A 20,369-nucleotide genomic window follows, 5' to 3' on the forward strand; every position below is an offset into this window, starting at 1 on the left:
CTGTTTCTTTTTGCTCTGGATAAGTTCTCCTTCTCTTCTCGTGGCTGCTTCTCTCAATTGTAGTTCTCCTTCTCTTCTCGTGGCTACTTTTCTCAATTGTAACTTTTCCCTTCTCCTTCAGTTTCTTGTACAAATGGAGGATTTTCAGTTTCCTGCACAAATGGAGGATTTTCCGTTGTGACTTTAGTGTATCTCTCTACAAGTCCTCGTTGTTGATTGCAAATGGATATCGTTGCTTACAAATATCGACATGATACTTTTGATGAGTCTCTCGTTCCATTTGCAATTGCTCCCTAAGACACTCCTTCAGATAATTAAGGCACCTTTTTAATTCTCCCTAATAGTATACTTGAACTCCTATATGTTGCTCCAACAAGACATACACAAAGTCCAAGGGAAGATGAAATTTTAGGCTCTACTCCATCTCCACCAATTGTTGCAAACTCAACACCTAGTAATGTGCCGCTCTCTAGTCCTGAGAAAGATCCAAATTGATGTACTGCGATGTTTATAGAGTTTAATGTTCTTCACCACTGCCATGATGATTTGCAGGCATGATGATAGTGGATAGTAGAGAGACATGTCATACGAGTATAGTAATTACCATGATGATGTACAGGCATATAGAGCTTCCTTAAATGATGATAGGAGTAATGACTCCTGCTAAGAAACCCACATGTTAATTATTACACCTGATTTTCTTTCCAAAACAGGCTACCACAATTGCTACCGTTGCCATGTTATTCATTTATTACACCTGATTTTCTTTCCAAAACAAGCGATCACAATTGCCACCGTTGACATGTTATTCATTTCTTTTGCATGTGTTTATCTCCAATAGCTAACCATCCTTGCTAACTAGACATAGACCCTTTTCTTTTTACTTTGGATAAGTTCTCCTTCTCTTCTCGTGGCTGCTTCTCTCAATTGTAGTTCTCCTTCTCTTCTTGTGATTGCTTCTCTCAATTGTAACTTTTCCCTTCTCCTTCAGTTTCCTGTACAAATGGAGGATTTTCAATTTCCTGCACAAATGGAGGATTATCCGCCGTGGCTTTAGTGGATCTCTCTACAAGTCCTCGCTATTGATTGCAAATGGGTACCATTGCTTACATATATCGACATGTTACTTTTGATGAGTCTCTCTTTCCATTTGAAATTGCTCCCTCAGACACTCCTTCGGATAATTAAGGCACCTTTCTAATTCCCCCTAATAGTATACTTGAACTTCCACATGTTGCTCCAACAAGACATACTCAAAGTCCAAGGGAAGATGAAATTTTGGGCTCTACTCCATCTCCACCAATTGTTGCAAACTCAACACCTAGTAATGTTCCGCTCTCTTGTCCTGATTCTTATCAGCATGACTACTCATCTCCGAGTAGTTCTGATATTGATACTTCTCATCGTATGCTTCCTCTAAACGAGATTTATGCTCGATGTCCACCAGTTTCCACCCGTTATCCTCTTCCCGGGGTTTTAATTATTTTTTCAAGTTTTGTTGAACCAACTAGCTTTACACAGGTAGTCAAAGATCCAAATTGATGTACTGCGATGTTTATAGAGTTTGATGTTTTTCTCCACTGCCGTAATGATTTGTAGGCATGCTGGCAATGGATAGTAGAGAGACATGACATATGAGCATAGTAACTGCCATGATGATGTACATGCATATAAAGCTTCCTTAAATGATGATAGGAGTAATGGCTCCTGCTAAGAAATCCACATGTTAATTATTACACCTGATTTTTTTTCCAAAACAGGCAACCACAATTGCCACCGCTGACATGTTATTCATTTATTACATCTGATTTTCTTTCCAAAACAAGCGATCAGAATTGCCACCGCTGACATGTTATTCATTTCTTTTGCATGTGTTTATCTCCAACAGCTAACCATCCTTGCTAACTAGACCTAGACCTGTTTCTTTTTGCTCTGGATAAGTTCTCCTTCTCTTCTCGTGGCTACTTCTCTCAATTGTAGTTCTCCTTCTCTTCTCGTGGCTGCTTCTCTCAATTGTAACTTTTCCCTTCTCCTTCAGTTTCCTATATAAATGGAGGATTTTCAGTTTCCTACACAAATGGATGATTATCCGTTGTGACTTTAGTGTATCTCTCTACAAGTCCTCATTGTTGATTGCAAATGGGTATCGTTGCTTACATATATCGACATGTTACTTTTGATGAGTCTCTCTTTCCATTTGTAATTGCTCCCTCAGACACTCCTTCAGATAATTAAGGTACCTTTCTAATTCCCCCTAATAGTATACTTGAACTCCCATATGTTGCTCCAACAAGACATACTCAAAGTCCAAGGGAAGATGAAATTTTGGGCTCTACTCCATCTCCACCAATTGTTGCAAACTCAACACCTAGTAATGTTCCGCTCTCTAGTCCTGAGAAAGATCCAAATTGATGTACTGCGATGTTTATAGAGTTTGATGTTCTTCTCCACTGCCGTGATGATTTGCAGACATGATGACAGTGGATAGTAGAGAGACAAGACATACGAGTATAATAACTGCGATGATGATGAAACTAATTAAATATAATTAACAAAACTATCAAATCTTAGAGTAAAGGATTGGATTATTAATTAATATATAATTTTATTACTATATAATATAATCATATATTATATTGTTTTTATATTTTGTATAATTAAAACAATCAATGCATAGTGTTGTATTTAAATTTCATTTAAGCTTTTAAATTATTGTTTGAGTTATATAATTAAATATATCATATGATTCATCTAATCTATTTAATTAAAGATGATAATTAGTAAACTCATTTATAAATGGATTATTCATGATCTCTCCACAACCAGTTAATGGAAAATATTTCTTTTTACAAAAAATAATATGTTCAATATAGAAAAAAAAATTATAAAATTATAAGCATTGATTTTTTTTTTTACAAAAAACACAGACTTAAAAAAGAGTGATATGGAGTTAATTTGAATCAGTAAAAAGATTATTAATTAATCTCACCCAGTCCATAATTAACTAATATAATAATTATCAATGTATAATTCTATAATTAAAGTTTAAAGTTTTTGCATTATAAATTCGCATCACACTGGAATTGAAATTCCACGACTCTAAATCAGATGAAAGATATTAACTATTTAAATTATTTGTTATAATTGCTATATATTTTAGATGTAGTTTCTTACATTTTCAAATTGAAAGGTTGAGTAAAATTTATATCATAGCCATGTATGGCGAGATATTCTTTGATATTTATATTATTAACTTGATTAAGAAACAATCTCAATAAAGATGATATATCACAGCTACGTCACAATATACTGCATTTCTGTGACATATGCCCCCGTATACTAATTTCAATATAAGAAAGGACATCTCAACATTTATTATAAAGCGCGCGTGATTGAATTGTCTCGCATTCCAAGTACCAATTGCCATTTAGTGCAGCATAAACGTAATCTTAATAAAGACAACCTTTACAAATATTGCCGCACAAGTCACATGACTAGGGATGATAATTTCGACATCCAATTTAAATGTGGATATAAAAAGACTATCCATATTTGATATCCGATCCGAATATTTGATTAAATAATATATATATATATATATATATATATATATATATATATATATATATATATATATATAGAGGATGTTAATTTTAATATATTTTTGTTAAATGATAATAATTTGATAGAAAGAAGAAAAAATATATGTATAGAAAATATTCGATTCTTTAATAGATATGGATATATTCATCAGATATTCGATATAAAATTCAATCTAAATTCGATTCATTATCATATTTAATCTTAATCCTTATATAAATTATTGATTCACCATAATTAATAAATTAATTATTACTAATCTATATTTAATAAATAAGAAATTGATATTTGTAATATTTATTTTAATAATGAAAAGTATTAATATGATTTAAATTTATATTTTAAAAAATAAAATATCAAATCCTATTTAATGGTAAACCATGATAAATAACAAACTCATTTATTATTTATAATCTCTCCACAACCAGTTATTATTATTATTATTATTATTTTAAGTAATTAATATGTTTAATACGAATGGTAATTTGTGGAGAACGTGACGGTCCAAATTAGGGTGATGTTAAGGTGACATGGGCGATCTAATTCAAGGTGCTAGGGTGGTTAAAATTAAGGTAGGAGCGTACTCTTCACTATATTCTGTGGCCCCCCTGGCACCAGGGTTTTTGGGGCCAACCTGATCGGATAATAAGTCATTCGAAAAAAGATCATCCAATCAGAAAAAAGATCGACCAAATAAAGACCGATTGAATATAAGATTCTCTGTTTATCCCAATATTGTAGATTTCGTTAGGCGCCAGTCGGGCGCTCAACTGGCGCCTAGCGCCTAGGTACAATATGATCTTTTAGTAAAAATGTGAAATGCACATTGATCTCAATAAAATACCAAAATTCAAAACAAGTAACAACTAGCAAGTGATACCAAAATGAACATCAAGTAGCCTAAGCTAAATAGCAAATAACATCAAAGTATTCAAAGTTCCAACTTCAAAGGAAAAAAAACATGGAAACAAACTAGTCTAGTAAAAACTACAAACTACAAAGTACATACTACAAAGATAACAATCATAACATCAGTTTGTACTACAAATCCTTAGGACAATTCCTCTCCTTCTCCATATTCTTCTATGACATGCTCTTCGTCTGATTCAAAATCAAACTCATACACACTCACTTCCTCCTCACTCTCGGATTGAAAGTCATCCTCATCAAGTTCTCTAAGTCTACTACTTCTTCTAAGCCTAAGCGCTTCATCTGCTCCCATAGCATCACTAACAACTTTCCAAGTCATGCCCGTGTCGTGTTCAACTTCATCATCAGCCCCATCAACAATCCGATCTTGTGCAGAACTTGCATCACTTGCTAGAAGAACCTCAATATTCCTCTCTTTCTCCCTATTTTTCTTGTTCATCAGTTTTGCATTGAATTGAACAAAGACTAGATTATTTAATCGATGTGTATCTAGTCTATTCCTTTTCTTTGTATGCACCTACAAATACAATTGATATTTATGAGAACATAATGAACTATTAGTCTATTAGTATTAAAATAGTTTAAGACTTTAAGCTACTAACCCCTTCAAATGTACTCCAATTTCTTTCACACCCCGATGAACTAGTAGTTAAAGAGAGGATCTTCATAGCAATTTTCTGCAAGTTAGGAGTCAATGCACCAAAAGTCGACCACCAATTTGCTGCGTAATTATAAAAAAATAAGTCAATAACATGAATAATATTAATAACCTCAAACAATAAAAATATTATGAATATTTATTTAATTACCTGGATCAAACTTGTCATCATTCAATGAACATGCTTTTACTGCAATGGGTTTCCCAAAGATAGACTCCTTTTTCTTATACATGGGTAACTCCTCACTCAAAATGATATTTTGCATATCAATATCCCCCAAAAAGATAACATCCATACAATCAATGACCCCAATTGAGACAGTTTGATCCAAATAAAGAAGTGAATCCTTATAATGATAAAAAGGATTCAACAAATAAGCCATCAAATGCAGTGGACTATCTAGCCTATCTTTCATCTTTGCATCAATAATATCAATAATATGCTGATAGTTTTTTGGAACATTACTTAGAGCATTCTTAATATCTTTCTTAGCTTGCAGAAGCTCACCATACACAAAACCCATAGATGGTTTCTTATCGGCATCAACAATTCGAAGCACCTTCACCAAAGGTGCAAAAACCTTCAAGCACAATGACACACCAGTCCAAAATCCAATACTCAACACTGTTGTGTAAGATGTTTTCCCTTTAACACTCTTGGAAAATTTGCATTCTTCCCAATCAGTGCTAGTAAACATTGCCCTTAATTGACTTTTTTTCTCAGATAAACTTTGCAAAGTTAGAAATGCTGAAGCAAATCTAGTCACCCCTGGTCTCACAATATCTCTCTTCTTTATATATGATCTCATCAATGCCAAGGTCTTATGGTGAGCATAAATAAATATAGTTAATGCCTTGGCTTGATCAATGACTTTCTTGAACCTCGGTATACTTGCAATGCTTTCAAGCATAAGATTTATAGAATGAGTAGCACATGAGGTCCAAAAGATTGATGGCCTCTTCTCCTTCAATAACTTTGCAGCTCCCATGTTATTTGAGGCATTATCAGTTACTATTTGAACAACATTTTCTGGACCAACCTGTTGAATGCATTGCTCTACATACTCGTAAATTAGTTGACTTGTATGAGTTTCATCTGAAGATTCTTTAGAGGAAAGAAAAACGGTGCCAAATCTAGAATTGACACACAAGTTCATAATTGACCTCCTTTTTCTGTCACTCCAAGCATCTGTCATAATTGAGCACCCATTCAATTTCCATTCTTCTTCATTTGTCTTCAGTAAGCCTTTAATCCTGTCAACCTCTTTCTTCAAATACGGCTCGCTCATTTCATATCTAGTAGGAGGTTTAAACCCTGGCCCAAATTGACCAACCGCCTCCATCATCACCTTAAAGCTATCTCTATCAACAGCATTAAAAGAAACACCAGCTTCATATGCCCATCTACAAACATATTCTTTAACCAAACTTGTTCTTTCTTTGAAAAGAGCATCATTGATGCTTTGTTCCCGCTTGCTCTTTGCTAAGTTCAAAGAAGTCTCGGGGTTAATGACACTTGAAAACTTATCCATAGGACCAAGGGTACGTGATGGCTTCATGGTTCCAAAAGACTCTTGAAATTCATCCACATCAATGTCTTTTCGAATATTCACATCTGATCTTAAAGATTCCTCTTCAATTTTCTTATTTCTCTTCTTCATCTTTCCCTCATTAATTGCATTCCTACACTTAGCTTGATCATCTTTTGAAGACTTTGGACATGCAGACACATTTCCCATTATGTGTGCTACATGTTCTTTTATTCTGTAAACTCCTCCAGACATAACTTTCCCACATAAAATACATTTGACTTTGTCCAAGTTCTTTGCATCAATTAACATCCCATACACCCATCCAACATCATTCGATTTTCGTTTTAGTACTTCACAATCTTGAGAAGCTTGAGAAACACTAACCAAGCCCGAACCTGAACCCTCGGGAGCAGTTGAAGATGCCATAACTGATTAACTGATGCATGAAAATAATCGCCATAAGCTTGAGAAACACTACTGATGAAGATGCTCATCAGGTCTTAAAATCCAAGAAAATAATTTCTGATTGATGCATGAAAAAAAATCTTTTGGTTCTGGAAAAAATACCACAGTACACTCAAAGAACCAAGAAGCATAAAAGAAGAAGCAAGAAGAAAGAAACACCAAGAAGCATCGAAGAACTAAGAAACATCAAAGAAGAAGCAAGACGGAAGAAACACTAAGAATCATCGAAGAACCAAGAAACATCGAAGAACCAAGAAGTCAGAAGCACCAAGAAGAACCAAGAACAAGAAGCAGCAAAGAAGAAGTGAAGAACTCAGAAGCAAGAAGGCAGCAGCAAGATGAAGCATTGAAGAACCAAGAAGGATCAAAGAGGACGGAAGCAAAAAGCATGGAAGAATGCAGAATAAGAACTCACTAGTGGTGCAGATTCTTGCTTCTTCGAGTTTTATGCAGAGAGATTAGGGCGCCGGAGAGATTCCAGCGAGACGTGGCAGAGAACGATGGAAGAGACGCCGGCAGAAGAGAGATGTGCAGTGATGTGCAGGTGGGCGGCAGAGAGATGTGCAGGTGGGCGGGAGAAAGATGTGCAGCGGCGAGATTAGGGTTGGAGTTGTGGAAAACTGGAAAGAAACATAATAAAAAAGAAATCTGTTTGGAGTTTTGGGCTTTTGGGCCATAAATAATTATAAAAAAAAAGGTTTGGTCCAAAATAAAAAAGAAATCTGTTTGGTCTAGGCGGCGCCTAGGCCGAACAGACAGCCTATTCGGCGCCTAGGACCGCACATAAATAGTACCGCCTAGTTTGGCCGAATAGGAGGTTTTCGGTTCGGCTAGGGGCCTCCTAGCGCCTAGGCGGCCGCCTAGGCCGAAATCTGCAACACTGGTTTATCCCCGATCAGGCAAAGGTCAGCCGGGCACACGTACACTTAGCCTCACAAAATTCTTAATATACGATCGGTCAGAAAAAGGTCAGTCGAACATAAGCTCTTTGTGTACGTCCGGCGGTAGAATATAAGGTTCTTTGTGTACGTTCTGTTAGGACCGTTGGCCGACTAGAAGGGGGATTGAATAGTCCCTACACAAATACAAACAAAAACAACCTTTCTCGGACAACAAACTTAAGTAAAGAACACTTACATAAGCGATAAATAAAAGAAACTGAAAGACAAAGGCTCAGGGAGTTTTACTTGGTTACAACCGGGGAGGATATTAATTCAAGGAAATGATACGCACTAATTTCTCCTTCAGGCGGAGAAGCCTCTTTACAGCAATGAAATATCAGAAAGGGAGAAGCTAAACAAAACAGAACAACTCACAAGTATTGAATCAAGAATTGCTTGCTATTTTTAAGCTTTTGGATCAAGGTTGTATTTATAGCCTTGGTCGGGGCGCCTAGAAGGATTCCAGGCGTCTGGAAGGGGATAGAATTCTATCCCTGATGCAACAGTCAACATCCACATCAAAGTGATAAAATTGAGGTTCCGGGCCCTTTGCTCTGGTTCTGCTCGCCTCGGTCTGAATCTTCCACTCCGGCTCCGCTCGCTTGGGTGATTTCAGCTTTCCGGAATAGGGCTCACCCGAACCTAACTTCCGGCCTTCTCCTCGAGCAATCTTCTGCTTCGGTTTCTCGTCCCTCGGAAACGCCGCGCGCCTCCTTCTCGTCCGCCCGAGTACTCTTCCTCAGCACCTCATCCCTCGGACACATCGAACCCGTCGGCTCTCTCCCGTATCGTTCTTCTTGCTAGCTGCGTCTTTTGCTTGACTCCTTGTGCTCCTAAGCTCCTGCACACTTAGACACATGGTTAAATACAACAGGACTAACCTAACTTGTTTAATCACATCAAAACAACTTTGGGGTACCAACAATCTCCCTTTTTTTGATGTAAGCAACCCAAGTTAAGTTAGGGTAAACCAATATAAAGTAATATAAGGCAAAAAAATAAATTTTGCAATAATATGCAAAAAAAATAAAAAAAAATCTTAAAGTTAAAGCTACCTCCTCCTAGACTTAATATTCCCTTCTCCCCCTTTGATCACATAAAAAATGAGGTACCAAAAATCTATGGGTAATTTTTATAAAACTCTGATTTTCAAACAATCAAGATTTTAAAAATATTGAAAATAATTTTGAAAAACTTATCATGTTTTAAAAAATTTGAAAATTATTTTGATATAAAAAAATTGTAATAATTTTTAGAAACTTTAAGTGTTGCAAAAAAAAATTCTAAGTAACAAAATTTCAAGCAGATTTTTTTTAAAAATTTAAAAAAATATTTTTGTGCAACATATAAAATAAATTTTGTTAAAGCAAAGTTTATAACATAACTTAAAAACTTTAAGTTAAATAGATTAAAAAATGAAACATTTTTCTAAGTTAAACAAATTTGTAGAGAAAAATTTGAAAATTTTCCAAGTAAAAAAAAATTGAATAACTATTTAAAGCATTATCTAATTTCAATTTTAATGATCTATCAGTTAGTTAATTAAATATTTTATTTCAATAATTGGTTTCCAAGCTGTGGCGAGGCACTAGGCCTTCTTAGTTATTGAAACAATAACCACTTTTTAGACAAAGTCTCATAAAGAAAATTAAACATTTAATGTACTTTCTGAAAGCTCTAAGTCTAATTAAACTTTAATTCAGACAGTTCTTTGGAACCCAATATAGGTTCCTTCCAACTGAATTAATTAGGAATTTCTTTGGAATGTATTTCTAAAATTTTTTCCTAATTTGTCCTCTGTGATATTTAAAATACCAATTCAAATTATATCTTCTAATATTTGTACTTGTAGGATCATAATGAATTTAGATATCTTTACAATTACATGATATTGTCCACTTTAGGCCTATGCCCTCATGGTTTTGCTCTTGGGCTCTACCTAAAAGGCCCCATATCAATGAAGATATCTTTTCTCCTATAAACCCTTGATCTTTTCTATGTGTTTTCAATGTGGGACTATGTTTACAACCTTGCAACCCCAACAATCCCCCCGCTCAAACAAAGGACCACAGGCTTCCTACGTCCGATCCTCAACACACCAGGTCTTCCTGCCCCTTGGTCCACCCGACCTACTAGGACTTCATTGTCTAGCCACAGCTAGGACTTCCTGCCTGGTGTCTGGTCCTCTTGATCCGAACATAAGAGCCCCTACTTTCTTTGTTCGAGGTCAATATTGTACCCACATGACTCAATCAGACCATAGTTCTTGTACACAATTGGCGTTTAAATCTTCTGGCAGTCCGGGCTCTGATACCAATTGTAGGATCATAAGGAATTTAGATATCTCTACAATTACATGATATTGTTCACTTTAGGCCTAAGCCCTCATGGTTTTGCTTTTGGGCTCTACCCAAAAGCGCTCATACCAATGGAGATATCTTTTCTCCTATAAACCCTTGATCTTTCCCATGTATTTTCAATGTGGGACTATGTTTGCAACCTTGCAACCCCAACAACTACTGTTCTTCATCTTCTCTGACTGAAATCGTACTGACGAGTGTCGGAGGGTCTTTCCAGGGACCTCTGTTAGTGCAATATTCCTTGGGCCAAGGTTAACCAGGTTAATTGATCTTGAGTTGGCTCAAGCTTGAGTCGTGATGTTTGGATTTTGATGTTCTGCAATACATGAAGATTGTTTGACAATGTATGAAGATTACAGTTACAATTGTCTATCTGGGGAGATTATCGATACAATTCCTTTCTAGTCAAGGTTTGACCAGTTTGTTGTGAAGAAGAGTCAAGTAGGTCAAGGTTAACTAGATATTTGACTAGGAAGTCTTAACCGAAAGTTAGGCAAGGGCAAGTCCAACGGGAAGGTTGGTAGAAGGTGAAAATCCAAGTGGGTCAGTGTTAACCATACACTTGGTGTTGGAAGTCCTAGTGAGTGAAACTATGCAGAAGGAAAATCCTGGTCAGTAAAGCCAGGTGAAAAACCCTAGTGAGTAAAGTTAGGCAGAAGGAAAATCCTGGTGAGTGAAGTCAGGTGAAAAACCCTAATGAGTGAAACTAAGAAGAAGGAAAATCCTGTTGAGTGAAGCTAGGTAAAAGCCCTAGTGAGTAAATCTAGGTAGAGAAAAATCTTGGTAAGTGAAGTCAGGTAAAAAGCCCTAGTGAGTGAAGCTAGGCAGTTAGAAATCGTAGTGAGTGAAGTCAAGTGAAAGTCCTGTTGAGTGAAGCCAGGTATGTGGAGATCTAGGTGGGTTAAGGTTGACTGGACACCCGATGATTGGATGTCCAAGTAGGTCAAAGGATTGACCAGATGCTTGACTCAAGGAGAAAAGTCCAAGTGAGTCAAAGGATTGACCAGACACTTGGTAAGGAAGACTTAGTAGGTCAAGGTTGACCAAATGCTAAGCAATGAGAAGTCTCAATAGACCAAGATTGGTCGGATGTTGGGTAAAGAACCCTAGACTTTGGTTAGGAAAGTTAGGGTTTGGTAATCAACTAGGTTAGTCTATTACCGCAGCTTAATCATTCAGGGTGATTGCTAAAATTGATTTTCATGAAATGCACAGAGGACTTGGTAATCGACTAAGTTAGTCGATTATCGTATCTTAATCGATCAGGGTGATCAATTAAGGTTATTTTCACAAAACGCATAGAGAGTGCGATAAGTGATTAAGCAGGAAGGTTTAATCGCTTACGAGGTTTATTGCGCAAACAGAAAGCCTCCTAATTGATTAGGATAATCGATTAGGAAGGAGCAATCAATTAGGTTAATTGATTAGGCTTGAAAAACTAGCCGTTATCAGCCTGATAAAAAGCATTCGCGTACACTATTCTCCATATCGCTCACAGGTTTTCTTCTCCACTCTCTTTAACGAGCTCGCCAGTTCTTGAAGCTTCTTGGAGACAAGTGTTGCTGCACTTCCAAGGTCAAGAGACGTTTCAAACAAGAAGAAGAAGCTAGTTAGGGTTTCACTTATGTAAATCTTGTAAGATTTTCTTTGTATTTGCTTCTTCCTTCTTCTTGTTGTATTTAGAGTCTTGTACGAGATTTCTCCACTTCCGATAGTTACCGAGATGGAGTGTATTCTTAGTGGATGTGTGAGTGAGGGCCAGATCCTTGGATTAGTCACCTCTTCTTGAGGTGGATACCAAGTAAATCCTTATTATTAGCATTAGGGAGCTTTGCATCGAGTCTATTCCCCTGCACATTATCATCGATGAGCGTGAGAAGCTATTCACCCCCCCTCCCCTCTAACTCTAAAGTGACCCTAACAACCCCTTCCCTAGTCTTTGGTCACTAACCTCTGTTGGATTGTCGGACTGTATGCAATATCGAAGAGAAGTGGCATCGTGGATTCGAAAAGTCTTCCGGGAGTCAACAGATCGTCCACTGGAGCCAGCGCACTATCTCTATAGCCTTCATATATGATCAAATTTGACGTCATCTGTGAGATTCTTCATCTGAATCTGAAGCTTAGGGATGGAAAAGGTTGGAAATCTTACCATTATCACTTTGACGCTGAAAGAATTAGATATGATTATCAATATTAGAGTGCAAAAATTATTACAGCAACAAGCAAGCAAATACTGGTGGTATGCTACCACCACCACACCCTACAACATCAACGACACCACATCAGAGGGAGAGAGGAGTTCAAGAGGAAGACCCTACTTGTATGCTTCCTGTGCCTCTCTCGCCCATCTATCACCCTCGAACACTCTTTCGCACACCACCGGAGTAATTGGGTCAAGAGGAGTTACTTCGAAAATCTTCGGGGGAAGCACCTGTTCGAAACAGGTACAAAGGAAAAGCCCCAATGAGTGATAGCTGTTGGTGCGGTTAGCACTAACGATTTAACCCAGGTTTTGATGAATGACAAATCAGGTCAAGTTAGTTTGTTGTTGTCTGACACTTTGATCGAGTGTGCAGGAGAAGTCCAGACAGGTCGACGGGCTGACCGGATGTCTGGCACGAAGTCCAGCTAGGTCGACGGGCTGACCGGATAGCTGGCGAGAAGTCCAAGCGGGTCGACGGGCTGACCGGACGCTTGGCGAGAAGTCCAAGCGGGTCGACGGGCTGACCGGACGCTTGGCGAGAAGTCCAGACGGGTCGACGGGCTGACCGGACGTCTGGCAGGTAAGTGAGGTAAGTCACTGGAGGGGAGTGACTGCGAGGACGCGTTCCCGGGAAGGGAACATTAGGCGTCGATCCGGCTTAGATCCATTTCGGATATCTAAGTCGAGATCGTGACTAGATTCCGGTCTCTGAAAGACGGAAATGAACCAAGCATATCTTTGGCATCTAAGGCTTGGTCATATTAACTTAAGTAGGATTCAGAGGCTTATAGCTGATGGACTTTTGAGTTCATTAGAGTTGGAAAATTTTCCAACTTGTGAATCCTGCTTAGAAGGTAAAATGACCAAAAGGCCGTTCAAGGCCAAGGGGTATAGAGCCAAAGAAGTGTTAGAATTGGTTCACTCTGATTTGTGTGGTCCTATGTCTGTCCAAGCAAGAGGAGGTTTTGAATATTTTGTCTCTTTCATAGACGATTATTCAAGATACGGATACATTTACCTAATGCGCCGCAAGTCCGAGTGCTTTGATAAGTTCAAAGAATACAAGGCTGATGTGGAGAAATGATTAGGTAAAAGTATCAAGACACTACGATCTGATCGTGGTGGCGAATACCTCTTAGGAGAGTTTAGGAATTACTTATCAGAGGCTGGGATTCAATCTCAATTGTCTACACCAGGAACACCCCAACAGAATGGTGTAGCAGAACGAAGGAATAGGACTCTTATGAAAATGGTTAGATCGATGATGAGTTATTCAGAATTACCAAATTCGTTTTGGGGATATGCTCTAGAAACAGCAGTATACGTTCTGAACTTAGTACCTTCTAAATCAGTTTCTTCTACTCCCATAGAATTATGGAATGGGCGAAAACCCAGTCTAAGACATATTCGGATTTGGGGTAGTCCAGCACATGTGCTAAAACCAGATGCTGATAAGTTAGAATCTCGTACAGAAGTTCGCGTGTTTGTAGGATATCCCAAAGGAATGAAAGGAGGTTTATTTTATAGTCCTAAAGACCAGAAGGTCATTGTTAGCACCAATGCCCGCTTTTAGAAGAAGACTATATAATGGATCACAAGCCCGAGTAAAGTTGTTTTAGAAGAACTTAGAGGACATGTCTACTTCAGCACCACAAGACAAGATGAAGTACCACAAGAGACGCAACACGTGTCACACATGATACACAACCACGCAGACGGTGTCTCGTCGTAGTGGGAGGGTTGTAAAGCGACTGAAAGATTCATGTTTTGGGAGAGTGTTCAGACTTCCCGGGTAAACATGAACCTGATCCCCGAACATATGATTAAGCACTCCAAGATATAGATCAGCATCTTGGCAAAAGGCAATGAATTCGAAATAGAGTCTATGTACTCTAATAAGGTCCGGAGCTTGTAGAACCACCTGATGGTGTAAAAGCCGTTGGATGCAAGTGGATCTACAAAAGGAAAAGAGGGACAGAAGGGAAGGTAGAAACCTTCAAAGCTAGGTTTGTTGCGAAAGGGTACACTCAGAAAGAGGGAATCGATTATGAGGAAACCTTTTCACCGGTAGCCATGCTTAAGTCTATCCGGATACTCTTATCCATTGCTGCTCATATGGATTATGAGATTTGGCAAATGAATGTCAAGACAGCTTTCCTTAATGGAAGTCTTGAAGAGAACATCCATATGAAGCAACAAGAAGGATTTATTGAAAAAGGCAAAGAGCATCTAGCGTGCAAGCTCAATCGGTCCATTTATGGACTAAAGCAAGCTTCAAGATCTTGGAACATCCGGTTTAATGAAGTAATCCAGTCATATGGATTTATTCAAAGTCTGGATGAGTCTTGTGTATATAAGAAGTGTAACAGAAACGTGGTGGTATTTCTTGTACTATACGTAGATGATATTTTGTTAATTGGCAACAATGTCAAGGTATTATCAGACGTAAGGGTATGGTTGTCCAAACAATTTGATATGAAGGATTTAGGAGATTGTGCACACATTCTTGGGATCAAAGTTATAAGGGATCGTAAGAAAAGAATGTTGTGTCTATCCCAAGCTTCATATATAGATACAATCCTTGCTCGTTTTAGCATGCAGGATTCCAAGAAAGGTTTCTTACCTTTTAGACATGGAGTAGCTCTATCTAAAGAGATGTCTCCAAAGACATCGAAAGAGATAGAGGACATGAAAGCAGTTCCTTATGCTTCGGCTGTAGGAAGCCTAATGTATGCAATGCTATGTACGAGACCCTGTTTTGCCGTGGGCATGGTCAACAGATATCAGAGTAACCCTGGACAAGGACATTGGACTGCGGTAAAGCATATATTAAAGTACCTGAGAAGGACTAGAGATTATATGCTAGTTTACCAAGCAGACGATCTGCTCCCTGTGGGTTACACGGATTCAGATTTCCAATCAGATAGGGATAACAGTAAGTCTACATCAGGCTATGTGTTTACTTTAGGAGGTGGAGCCATTTCATGGAGGAGTGTTAAGCAGAAATGCGTATCGGACTCAACCATGGAAGCTGAGTATGTAGCAGCCTCTGAGGTAACTAAAGAAGCAGTATGGCTCAAGAACTTTCTAATGGACTTAGATGTGATTCCTGGTTTGCCCAAAATTATCACAATTTATTGTGATAATAGCGGTGCAGTTGCAAACTCGAAGGAACCACGAGCTCATAAGGCAAGTAAACATATAGAGTGCAAGTACCACCTGATACGAGATATCGTGAAGCGAGGAGAAGTTGTCATCGCCAAGATTGCATCAGCAGATGGCAGATCCTTTCACTAAGGCCCTTCCGTGAAAGCTTTCGATCGGCATGTGGAAGGAATGGGAATCAGATGTATGGTAGAAGATATGGCAGCTTAGTCATTAGTATAAGTGGGAGATTGTTGGAGTGTATACTGAAAGCCTAAGCTTTTGTAAACATTTGTTTTGAATAAAGAATCACATTTGGTCAAATTATCTACATTTGTTTGTAGTTGTTCAATTAATTTATATTGTAGATAACATAGCATGTGGTGTCACATTCAGAAGATAATGTTATCAGTACCTTATAAATTATAAACAGTAGCTCACGACCAAAATGGAAAGGAACAAATCATTAGAAGGTCGTAGTGTAATTAGGTATCAGTTTATCTTGACTGTATAATTACACTAGTACACTTAGAGTGTATTGAGTAGGACCATTTGAGGCTGTTTCTTTTATACTGACTTTATAAAGGAACAAAAACCTCAGTTATTATGAAAGTGATCCTAATATAATAACAAACATATATATTTGATATTTATTTCTTTAATTTATCAATGAGTGAGATTTAGTTCGATGAATCAATAAGCCCGATAAGTTGGGAAATGATATCACTTATAGTGTGTGTTGTTGATTATAGAAGGAAACTGTGTCCTAGAGATACTAGGTTGATAATGTCCCCAAGAGGAGCTCATAAGGATTGTCATGTTAAACCCTGCAGGTGGACTTAGTCCGACATGACGATAAGGTTGAGTGGTACTACTCTTGGACTTAGATATTAATTAAATGAGTTGTTAGTAACTCACTTAATTAGTGGACATTCGATATCTTAAACACAGGGAGACTAACACGCTCATAATAAGAAGGAGCCCAAAAATGTAATTTGGGATTGGTGCGGTAGTTCAATAATAGTTCTCTAGTGGAATGAATTATTATTGATAAAATTAAGTTGTGTGTTCGGGGCGAACACGGGATGCTTAATTTTATCGGGAGACCAAAACCAATTCCTCCACTCGGTCCCTATCGTAGCCTCTTATTTATAGAGTACTATACCCACCTATACCCACCTTCTATACCCACCAATAGGGGGCCGGCCAAGCTAGCTTGGGAACCAAGCTAGGGCCGGCCTAGGTATAAAATTGGGTGGCCGGCCCTAGCTTGAACCCAAGCTAGTAGGGCCGGCCAAATTAAATTAAAAGGAATTTTAATTTTAATTTTTATTATGTGGAAGAAATAATTTATTAAAGAGAATTTAAATTAAAATATCTCTCTTATAAAAGATCTACAAAAGATTAAAGAAAGATATTAGATCTCTTTCCTTATTTGTAGATTGGTGAGATATTTTATTTTCTCTTTAAAATTATTCACATGTTGATAAAATTAAAATTATAGAAATTTCCTTTTATCAACCATGAAGAGATTTTTGAAGAGAAATTTTATTTTTTTTAAAATTTCCGGAAACAAATTAGGAAGTTTTAATTGTTGATTGAAACTTGTCCAATTTGTTCTTCATGATGTGGCCGGCCACTTGAATTCAATTGGGGAAATTTTATTTTATTTTTCTCAATTAAATCATGTCAAGGAAATTAAGGAAATTTTATTGTAATTAAATTTCCTAATTTGCCTAGGCCAAGGAATATAAAAGAAGGGGTGAGGGTGCCTTCATGAGACACAACCTCTATTATTTTCTCTCCCTCTTTTGTTCCTTGGTGTGGCCGGCCATCCTTTCCCTCTCTTTCTCTTGTGGTGGCCGAACCCCTCTATTCCCTTGGAGCTCTTGTGGTGGCCGGATACTACTTGGAGAAGAAGAAGAAGAAGGAGAGGAAGCTAGCATCTCTTGGAGCTTGGTTGGTGTTTTGATTTTCTTCCTTGGTGAAGCTTCTTTCTTTGTGGCCGAACCTAGCTAGGAGGAGAAGAAGGTGGTTGGTGGTTTCTCATCTCGGAAGATCGTTGCCCACACAACGTCCGAGGTTAGAAGAGGAATACGGTAGAAGATCAAGAGGTTTTTCTACAAGGTATAACTAGTAATTTTTCTTTCCGCATCATACTAGTTATTTATGGAAATAATACCAAATACAAGAGGCTTACGTTCTAGAATTTCGAATATGTTTTTCGATGTTGTGTTTTTTTGTTTTTTCTTTTCCTTGTGATTTGATTGTTCTCTTCGGTTAACCTAAAGTTATTTTAGGAAATTAAATATTAGATTTCTATAAAAGGTTTTGTCTAGTCGGTGGTGGTTGCTCCCATATCCAAGAAGGCCATGTGCCTCGCCACGTTAGTACTGGGAACCAATTATGGAAATTAATATTTAATTGAATTAATAACTTAAGGAGACTTGGGTCGAACGTGTTAAGTTCCGCAGGAGATCCAAGTCAAAACCTAAAAGAACAAATAGATTAAGTTTTGGATCAAACGTGTTAAGTTCCGCAGGCGATCCCAAATTTAATTTAAAAGAACACATGGTAGCTAGGAAAAGGTTCAGACCTTTGTACAAAATTTTTGTACAGTGGAACCTATAGGTTTTCCGAGTAGCAACCAACACTTCATCCCTTCCGGAGGTAGAGGCTTCTTCTTGCACCAATCTTGATGAAGAACTCTCCTCCTCTTCTTCCTTAGATGTTGAGTAGCCCTCAACTTCTAATTTCATACCTCCATGATGTGAGCTACTTGGCTCACTTGACTCCTCTTCATGACTTGAATTGGAGCTCTCCTCATGGAACTTAGCCAAGTTGTTCCACAACTCCTTGGCATCGTTGTATCCACCTATCTTACACAATATATCATTAGGTAATGAAAATTCAAGGATTTTCGTTACCTCGTCGTTGATTGTGGATTGGTGGATTTGTTCCTTCGTCCACTTCTTCTTCTCGAGAGGTTCTCCCTTTTTATCCACCGGAGGAGTAAAACCTACTCGTACACAATTCCAATTCACTAGGTTAGTCATAAGAAAATACTTCATTCTTACCTTCCAATACGCGAAGTCGTCGCGATCGTAGAAGGGTGGAATCGTGATGTCTTCTCCAAGTAGATCCATTCTCTAGCTTGTGCTCCCCCGGGTGTTAATCCGACGAAGAGCAACCTTGCTCTGATACCACTTGTTAGGACCTTCGGATAGCGGCTAGAGAGGGGGGGTGTGAATAGCCGACCTCAAATTATCGTTTCTTCCTATAATTTAGGTTAGCGCAGCGGAAATACAATGTAGAAACGAAAGTGGAGAAGATCAAACCTCAAACACGATGATGTAACGAGGTTCGGAGATGATACTCCTACTCCTCGGCGTGTCCGTAAGGTGGACGAAGCCTATCAATCCGTCGGTGGATGAGACCCCGGATAACCGGCTAATATGAACTCTTTCTGGGTGGAGAAACCTCGCCATAATCTCTCTTGCAACAGCAAGAATGGAGTACAACCAATAGAGAAAGAAAACAAGAACAATATAAATGTAAAAACAATTTGCTTGCCTTCTCGTCGACTGGAGTTCGATGAAGCAGCAACTTCACGATGTCAACAGCAGCTGATCACCCAGTCGAGGGAAGCTCACATGAAGCTTTAGGAATAGGGAGCTCAGCAAAGCTCAGATCGCAAGAGTGAAGAAGAAGAAGGTTGTTTCGAGAGAGTGATCTTTCTTCTCCTGTAGCAGCCTTATATCCTGCACCTGCGAAGAAGACAAAGAGCAACACAGAAATCTAGCCGTTGTGTCGCAACGGCTAGGCCTGGACCGATCAGGCTCCAACCTGATCGGTCTGGGAGACTCCTGATCCGATCAACCAACTCTCTGTGAGAGTTGGCTTCGAAGCCTGATCGGTCTATGGACCGATCAGGCTATAGGTGGATCAGTCCACAGACCGATCCCCCTACCTTTCTCTGCCTCCTGATCGTTTCCTGATCGGTCTGGTGACCGATCAGATCACAGTGAGCCACTGTTTGGTTACTGATCGGTCACCAGACTGATCAGATAACCCATAGTATCACTGGATCGGTCTGCAGACCGATCCAATTTCCCAGCCTTAAACCTAAAGCCTTCCCGGTCTAGAGAACGAGCTACCGAGCCATCTCTGATCTAGTCCGGAGAACGAGCTACCGAGCCCTCTCCGACTTCCTCATCCGGTCCAGAGAACGAGCTACCGAGCCCTCTCTGACCTAGTACGGAGAGCGAGCTATCGAGCCCTCTCCAACTCTGTCTGGTCCAGAGAACGAGCTCCCGAGCCCTCTCTGACCTAGTCCGGAGAACGAGCTACCGAGCCCTCTCCGACTTCGTCCAGTCCAGAGAACGAGCTCCCGAGCCCTCTCTGACCTAGTCCGGAGAACGAGCTACCGAGCCCTCTCCGACTTCCACGTCCGGTCCAGAGAACAAGCTCCCGAGCCCTCTCTGACCTAGTCCGGAGAACGAGCTACCGAGCCCTCTCTGACTTCCCATGCCA

The 20,369-nt window shown here is 38.7% G+C and overlaps 2 protein-coding genes across 2 annotated transcripts; both read right to left on the reverse strand.

Moving 5' to 3' along the window:
- Window positions 1–4,631: 4,631 nt before the first annotated feature.
- Window positions 4,632–5,273, reverse strand: LOC122048964. The gene is made up of 2 exons (XM_042610463.1): window positions 5,133–5,273; window positions 4,632–5,047 (listed from the first exon to the last, which is right to left on the reverse strand). The coding sequence occupies exons 1-2, from the start codon at window positions 5,196–5,198 to the stop codon at window positions 4,652–4,654; spliced, it is 462 nt and encodes a 153-aa protein (XP_042466397.1). The 5' UTR covers window positions 5,199–5,273; the 3' UTR covers window positions 4,632–4,651.
- A 58-nt stretch (window positions 5,274–5,331) lies between these two features.
- LOC122048129 lies at window positions 5,332–7,146 on the reverse strand. The gene has a single exon (XM_042609732.1). It carries the CDS (start codon window positions 7,144–7,146, stop codon window positions 5,332–5,334), a length of 1,815 nt encoding a protein of 604 aa, XP_042465666.1.
- Window positions 7,147–20,369: the final 13,223 nt, after the last annotated feature.

This window comes from Zingiber officinale, chromosome 2B (assembly GCF_018446385.1).
Source record: "Zingiber officinale cultivar Zhangliang chromosome 2B, Zo_v1.1, whole genome shotgun sequence".
NCBI classification, from domain to species: Eukaryota; Viridiplantae; Streptophyta; class Magnoliopsida; order Zingiberales; family Zingiberaceae; genus Zingiber; species Zingiber officinale.

Excerpts from the sequence above, each read along its gene's own strand:
- LOC122048964 (XM_042610463.1), bottom strand. The coding sequence starts at position 5,198 with ATGAAGATCCTCTCTTTAACTACTAGTTCATCGGGGTGTGAAAGAAAT. Across the intron at positions 5,048-5,132 it reads ATTGGAGTACATTTGAAGGG|GTGCATACAAAGAAAAGGAA; the intron begins GTTAGTAGCTTA and ends TTGTATTTGTAG.
- LOC122048129 (XM_042609732.1), bottom strand. The coding sequence starts at position 7,146 with ATGGCATCTTCAACTGCTCCCGAGGGTTCAGGTTCGGGCTTGGTTAGT.